At 47.1% G+C, this 8,006-nt stretch overlaps 1 protein-coding gene across 1 annotated transcript in view; it reads right to left on the bottom strand.

Moving 5' to 3' along the window:
• Positions 1-2,189: 2,189 nt before the first annotated feature.
• Positions 2,190-8,006, bottom strand: part of FYTTD1 (forty-two-three domain containing 1) — a gene marked incomplete at its 5' end in the record, with an annotated part of 9,073 nt that continues 3,256 nt past the window's right edge. Inside the window, 7 exons of the mRNA XM_009874610.1 lie at positions 2,190-2,285; positions 3,039-3,150; positions 3,825-3,899; positions 3,986-4,029; positions 4,454-4,535; positions 5,386-5,510; positions 7,453-7,595. Coding sequence (XP_009872912.1) covers positions 2,190-2,285; positions 3,039-3,150; positions 3,825-3,899; positions 3,986-4,029; positions 4,454-4,535; positions 5,386-5,510; positions 7,453-7,595 — 677 coding nt within the window. The remainder of the gene's footprint in view (positions 2,286-3,038; positions 3,151-3,824; positions 3,900-3,985; positions 4,030-4,453; positions 4,536-5,385; positions 5,511-7,452; positions 7,596-8,006) is intronic.

Below are 8,006 nucleotides of genomic sequence, written 5' to 3'. Positions count from 1 at the left end.
ACGGCGCGGCCCGTGCGGGAAGGCTGCCGGACTGCGGGACACAAACAGCCCCTCCCAACACCCCGCCGAGCAGCCGGGCTCTGCGCCGCCCTGTGCGCGACAGCAGCGATAATTTTAGAGATAATTATTCCGCGGTTTTAGTACTGTGGCAGAAAGGGGTGGTTTGTGCCTGTTGGGAGTGAACCGACCCTGCCTCTCCCGGTATGTTTTTGGCACGATGGTTATACTTTTTTGCCACTAACTTACAAAGTCAGTGCCCTTCTGTGCAAAGCCTGTTCTCGTCTTGCTGCATGCAAAGGCACACAGCCCTGTGGAGGAACAAGCTAGAGAAAAAGTGTAGTTTTTATCATGAAGCCCTCAATTTTAATTTAAGTAGTACTTCAAAAAATGTAAGGTACAGGTTGATGAAAAGCACCTATTTGGAGAATAGTATCAGGGCATGCTCTGAATACTGAGGGGATACTGCACACTTACCTGTTCTTTCAGGACTGAACGGCTCTGCCCCTTTGCAACCTAGTTTAAGAAGCAGTTTTTCTTATTGAGTCTACTCTCTTCTGTCAAAGCGCAGCTGAAATCAGGGATATTGCCATTTGTGACAGTGTTTCTTGTTCACCTTCCATGATATCCAGATTATTTGCATGAAGGGGTGATGCCTTATGAGTTCCTTAACCTGGAAGTGAGTTTGCATCAGAGCCAGATCTGCTTTGATAATTTTGCCTATAACGTTAAAGGCAAAGAGATCACAGCAAAGATTTTGAAAAATACCTATTGAAAACCTTCCACTGCTTTAGCTGCACTTTGGAGCCAGCTTTGTGAGCAGCGAACTGCCTCCATGGCCAGGCCAATGCCCCACTGCCCACGAGTGGGCACCGATGGGGACCACCACCACCCCCAAAGCGGTGAGGCAGCAGCCCATGCAGCCACACTGAGAGACTGAACTTGTGTCAAAAGCCTGCTGAAGGAAGGGAAATAACCAGAGGTGACATTTGACAAGTTAGTTTTTTATTCAGTGCATTGGACTCGTACATCACCACTTTGTCAATGAACATTTCCACATTCCTATAAAACCAACGCTGAGCCCAGTCTCTTGTTAAAAGACACTCAGTGTAAAATGTAAAGCAGTCTATCAAGTATTTACTCTAATAAGTATAGCTGAGAGCCCAGTAACAGGCTGTGTCCAGTGCATTCAGTGTTGGGTTGCAGCAGTGGTTGGAGAATGGACTCACGGTTGGTGCAAGGCTTCATTACCAAATGACTAGACCCAGCTCACTAACATCTTAGCCAATGTTTATTGGACTGCTGTAGAGCCTGGCCTCCCTCCTGCAGCTGCTAGTTCAATTATGCCAGTGATTTGAGCATGGGTGGAGCTGCACCTACAAGACGCCTAATGCCGAACTACTGCAGCACTGGAACACCTGATTTGGGCTGGGGCAGCCTGTCCGTGCTCTGTGCCGAGGACAGTCACTCTGCACGCCAACACAGCACGGCACGTCTCACCCTGTCCCTGCAACCAGGCCGGCAGCAGCAGTCAGAACAGCACGGCAAACGAAAGAGAAATGCAAGGTTGTCAGGCCTGACTATCAGGGCAGTGCGGGACATTTTCAGGATGGAGGAGTCTTACACCGCAAACCTCTGGACAGGGATGCCTGCACACGCAACAAATCAGTCAGGTAGCTGGATGCTGGGGAATGTGGGCAGCTGGAGCATCCCTGCTGGTGTCATGGCAGGGATATGTCCGTCAGCCTTGCACACGCTTCACTTCCCACTGTCTCCCATGCGGGTAGCCACAGTGTCCTCAGCCTTGTCCCACCAATGCAAGGAAGGCTCCACAGGTGTGGTTTGGAGCTGGTCCCCCTTCCCTCTTGCAAGAGCCACCTCAAGCAGTGCCCTGGCAGGAGCACAGGGCTGGTGCCAGCCCCACGGCTCCCTGGAAGAGTGCTCCTGGCAAATCCATCCCTGCTCATCCCACTCCATTAGCCCACTCATGTCCCACCTGCCCTCTGCTCTGGCCTTGACCCTTGTCCTGCCTCATCCCTGCCCTCAATTGCTCATTCATTCTGCAGGTAAGGGAGGAGACAGCACATCACCAAATTAGCTATCTCAGAGGAAATCTATTGAGTTTTATTGAGCTGCCCCCTACGGGGCATGGACTGTTATGGGCAGTCCCTGTGACTGATGAGCATGCGGTGCTAAGGCATGGTGACCGTCCGACCGGCACTCCTGGCTGCTGTAAAGCGCCTCTTATTCCTCAGACCAGAGAACCTCTCATCCAGCGTCAGGCTGGTCTGCAGGGGAAAGGGAGAGCAAGTCAGTCCTGTGTCTTGTGGCAAAGCACAGCCAAACTTGTAGCGGGGTACTGATTAGAGCCCATCAGTCAGGACGGTGCTTCACAGCCAGTTAGTCAATTAAACCACTCAGCACATGGAGATAAGGAGCTCAACAAGAGTGTGTGCAGCTGGAAAACCTCCAAGCAACAACCAGCCTCAAGACATCAGGCATCCTCGGCAAGGACAGGAGCAAGCAGATGGCATTTGAGCACAAGGTATCAAGTAAAACCAAACCATCCAGACAAGAAACACTGGCAACGAAGAACATGGAGCAGGATTTCTGAACTTCCCCAGGGCTCTTGGACCATACTTCAGCATAAAACGTGGCACCAAGGTCACCAAAGCAAAGAGAGAGCAAAGCCCAGAAGTACTGTGTGTCTCTGAGAAGTGGGGAGCACTGACAGTGAAACAGTCCCCCCGGCCAGGACCGCTCTCAAGTAGCATCTCCCTGCTCTGAGCAAGCACATGGACAGGCCAAGAGGGGCCAAAAGAGTAGGGAAAACTGGGCTGAGTCTGTAGATGCTCAACAGTCTTCTCAGGTGCCTTCAGCTTTGTGAGCAAACTAGCCAACATGGCTACAGAACTTTCCTCCTGGGTTATGCTAGACAAACCAAGCTGGCAGCCCCTAAAACCTGAGCGTGATGTTAACAGCTTAGCGGCACGTCTGCTGCAGGATGCAAGGTGCCACCTGTCCCGTCGACAATCCTCTACCTGGTTGGCCATCGCGCGGAAATTGAATCTCAGGAGCACTCCCTTGGGCTGGGGCTTGGCCACCCGTGGCAAGGGCCTCTGGCTTCGCAGGAACGGCCGCTTGGATCCAGGCCTGGGGAAAGCACAGATCTGCAGTCACTCAGGATGCTAAGGCAGCTTCCTTCCTATCATCTGCAAACCAGCAAGGAAGAACGGATACATCCACATGCCCCAGACATCCCACAGCGTGTCTCACGGCAGCCTGGGTCAGTCTAAAACGTGCCAGGAGAGCTGCCATGCAGGCAGAGTTCCAGCAGTGGAACGACTGTCGTGTCAGGGCTGTCATGGGTCTCTCTCTGTACCCAGGACATGACAAGGCCCCTCACCCACCCTTCTTTCTGCTCCTAGCTGGCTGCCAGGTCCTGCAGCTGCACTGGCTCACCCCAGGGGAAGGGCTTCCCCCTTCTAGCCTATGCACTCCTCTTACACAGCAAGGATTCGGAGTCCCTTCGGGGCATGCAGCATTTGCCCCGTGACTCTCCAGAGAGAGCACAACCAGCCTGCCACCTCCCACACACTGCAATGCTTCCATTTCTCCTTACTCTACATAAAAAGTGAGCCACAGGGTAATTACCATCTCCTTTCAGATACACTGTTAAGTGAACGAGACATCATTTGATAACCATTTGGGGTCTGAACCATTCATTGCACACTTGTTATAGAAGAAGCAAAGCTGCAATAATGCTAAAGGGATTTGCAATGGCTTTTGTAGAGCTCCCATCCTAACAAATCACCTCATTTACTTACACGCCAGTCTGGCCTGCCTGGGGATTAGCCACAGAAACTGTCAGAACTGCTCCAGGGCTGGGTTTCACTTGCCACCTGCCAAGACAGGGAGATGCATCCAGCTTTGACTTGAGCGTGAAAGAGCACATCACGTTTGCTGCATGCCTTTGTTCACCAATTACCTTCTCATCCTTGGTGGTTTCCCTTCTCCATTACGATCCATCTGCTGTGAAACACATTTTAAAAAAAATTACTTAAAGAATTAGCTTTCAGAAACAATTATCACTTTTCCAGTATTTCATCTGGTGTATCTGAATAGCTTTCTTTGCCTGTTGTCAAGAAATTTGCTAATTTGGGGTTTCCTACTGTGATCTGTACAGTGTGGCTTTATTTTGCCTTGTTCGTGCTGCTGTACAAGCTGCAAGGCTTACTTTTATCACCTGCCCAGGTATAATTTTCCAGTTTCCAGAATGTTAAGCTGCATCAAAAATTGCCTGTCCTACAAATACTTTCCTAGGAACATACTCTTTGCTAAAGTCATCCATCTCTCCCAGTTACTTTTGAAAGCAAAGAAACAACTGGGCAAAAGCTGGCACAACTGAAGCCTTGTCACCATCAGCAGGTTGCAGAAAAAATGTCTCAATACTGACCCCTCTCTGGAAGTTGGCTTTGGAGAAACGCTGCTGCATCCGCTTCTGCTGGAAGGCTGGTCCCCTGTTTAGCAAGAAAGGCCTGCTGGTAAAGGGGGAGGGAGAAAAGCACACAGGTGAATGTGATGCCAAGTCTCTCCTAAAGTTTAATGCTGCAGTATCTAACCCAGCGTGGTATTAACAAGCAGTATGAGAAGCAAATGAGGCTGTGTGTTACCAAGTTCAGCCCAACAGGTTTTTCTGCCAGCAAAGCATCTCAGAGGAACTCAGTTTTCTCCCCAAAGAAAACAACAGCTTGTGTTTGTTCTGAACTCTACTCATTAAAAAAAAAAGGAAAAAAAACCAGAAGAAAATTGTAGAAAAAAATATGATCAGAAAGGACCTCTAGAGATCATTCAGTCCCTGCTCTGCTCAGAGCAGAGACAGACGGGATTGCAGTGGAGCTTCCTTCCAAGCTCGGAGAACACAAAGACCACAGTGAGACAGGCATCGAGACTGTCCCTGGCAGCCTGCTTTCGTCACAGCTCCTGGGGCGCAGCGTCTGCTCCTGCTGCCCCTCAATGGTACAGACTCCCTCTCCCTGCCTACCCCTTACGGCTGGAATCTGTATTTCCTGCTTTTATAAAAATAAATGCTACTTCACCCTCCAGAAGTTTTCCCCAAAGTGACAGAGGAAAATTTAAAAAAAATTGCACATATCACATGTTCTGTGCTTTCTGAAATAAAATGACAGATCTAATACCTGAACTACTATCAGCACAAGGCTGTTTTATTTCCAGGTGCTTTCCTAACACCCAGAGTTATTTTTCCGACGTTGCATGAGCACATAGCTCTAGCCGCTCACAGCTGACATGGACCAAGAGCAGAGCCCCAGGACCTGCACAAGGAATTGCTGAAAACCAAAAAAAGCCCGGAGTTACCAAAGATTTTACCTTCTCCCTGAGGGGTGGGTGCTGGCAGCAGCTGCTCTGAATCTCTTGGGGCCTGGGGGTGGCCGTTGCCGTCCCTCTGGCTGCCCACTACTGCTTTTGGTGAAGGCATCATTGTTCTTGTTGCCCTGAAAGAGCGGCGAGAGCTCAGTGGTTGCCACCTGTGTCATAATCTTGGTGCAGGAAGGGGTAGCAAGCATGAGTGGTAGCATGTGACTGTCCTTTTCTCTGCCAGCTGTCACTGCCTGAAAAGCCAGTGCATTTATCTGGCATTTTCTTTGGCTCTGTCGAGGGGAAAATCCAGCCCACTCCAAAGTGCAGGCGGCAATGGCTGAAACTGCAGCAGTTGCCTCACTGCTCTTGGATGTGTTCAGTGCCACTTGGATGTGTTTAGTGCCACTTCCAAAGGGGCTCAGTCCCGCATTCTGTGCTCTGCACTCCTGTATTCTCATTCCCAACTGTTTTTCATTGGCAACTTCTGCAGTCCTGCAACTGAACAACCCTGCTCTGCAACTGTCTCTTTTGATATTTTCTTGACGGGAAGCTGATTCCTTACTAAATCTATTAAAGGCTGGTCTCTTCCATCATCTTTTGAATCTACACCAGGAATATTTCCACCAAGGAGTGTTGCTGTAGTCTCACCACTTGGACCTGGTATACACTGTTGTCAACAATCAGTATGTGTGCCTCAGTTCCTGGGCATGAAACTACAAGTACCAGGAAGAATGTTTCATTCTAATGGTGCAGAAATATAAAAAAAAATTAGTCCACGAAGCGCAAATCTAACACAAGCCAAGCATTATAGCTTTGCTCAGGTCTCTCTTCAGTCACTGACTCTTCCTTGTGTTGCCTGGTTCAAGCCCTGAAGCATGAAGTACATCAGAAAACCCTGCAGCGTGTAGGTCCTCCCGCAGTTACTTATATAAACTGCCACAGACTTTATCCCGTTTATTTCTGTGGGACAACCACCACCACTGTTACTACCCACTAACTGAGATGTGTTTCCACATTCTTCCCACTTGGTTTATTTCTGCAAAATGGAAGCTACTGTAGAATTATGGCTCCTAGCAACAGCTTATTAATTTCTGTTAATACCCAGCCACACTCAATATCTGAGTCATCACAGTCTTTATTTTCAGAAATAACCACACTCCATGCACATGCATGTTCAGTTTAGGGTTCTCTTATTCACACCCCCAGGACACAGCCATTAAATGTGCCATCATGTTCACCACTTTGGCGGTTTTTTAAAATCTCATTGAGCACATGAGACCTCCTAATTGAGTCTATTCCCATTAGTGTGGAAAAAATGAACCCCTTCTCACAGAGAACCATCTACCTGTTTCATTTACACTTTCTACACTAGACAGTTTAGTATTAGTGACACTCAGAAGAAAACTGTAAGAATTACTTTAATGGTGAGCATATACCTTCATTTCCATCTCTTGAGTCTTAAAAATAACTCAAAAACCAAATGAAAACATATTAATTTTTTAATTGCTTTTGAGTAGAGACAAGACTTAAACATTGAAACTTGAAATATGCATTTTACACTGAAGCACGTAGGCAATCTGGCCCATAGGTGTGATGATACTGGGCGTCAGTGTCTCTGAGTGGGATACTCACTTGCTAGTGAAAAGTATGTCTCTAAACCAAAGCCACCTGAAGTCAACAACACTCTGCCCTTTGACTTCACTGGACATTGGAAAATGCTCTGGGAGGAGGACAAATAATGGTGAATCTTACCAAACCTCCTCTAAATGACAATAGTCAGGTGAGATGACATGGAATTTGATTTTATGGAAATATTTTTAAATCTTTTAAGAACACATTTTAAAAAAAATCTTGGGACCTGATTCAGTGAAATTATACCAAGTCGTAAGCTTATAAAACCAACCAGAAAACTTTAACGTGTGTCTGTACTCACCTATGCACACAAATGTAGTGCACAGGCATACACAAGATATAAATTTTTTATGCAGCTTGTTCTTTGAGGTGATCCAGGATCACAAAATCCAGCAGATTTCTACATGATATTTGGGAATAGCTGTACCTTCCTTAGCCCCCTACCTCCTGAGCCAATGCCTGGCGATTTAAAGGGCTCACTCCATTTAACGTGGCAGCTGCTCTTCTCCTGGGACCGGGCACAGTATTCTTGAATTGTCTCCGATTGTATTGTTGTTGTCCAAACCCTCTTCTAAAACGGTTAGGTCCTACAATAGTAAACTCATATTTTAGCATCCTTCAAAACCCAATTTATGATTACAGTTTTGAGAATGTATTATAAGGTTAACTTAATGTGATATAAGTACCTATATAAATAGTGATGCAAGAATCACATTAATGTATTCCAGAAAAGTAAATTTTAAATTTTGCAGAATAGTAAATAACTTATCTTTCCAATGTCTCACTAATATTCTTATTATACGTAGGACTGACAAACACATTATTCGATTTGAAATAATACAGAAGAGAAAAGCCTTCCACAATTCTGACTCCTAATAAAAGCAGGAACGCTCACATCAGGAAACCTGTCAATCTGTTGTCAGTGCTCACATTGCTACGCATTAACTGTGAAACAGAAAAAGCCTTCTGATACAGATAAGCAACTGACTTGAGCATCC

Source organism: Apaloderma vittatum, unplaced genomic scaffold, assembly GCF_000703405.1.
Source record: "Apaloderma vittatum isolate BGI_N311 unplaced genomic scaffold, ASM70340v1 scaffold43498, whole genome shotgun sequence".
NCBI lineage: Eukaryota > Metazoa > Chordata > Aves > Trogoniformes > Trogonidae > Apaloderma > Apaloderma vittatum.
The sequence above is the reverse complement of the archived record's forward strand: the minus strand, read 5'-3'. Positions and strand labels throughout refer to the sequence as shown.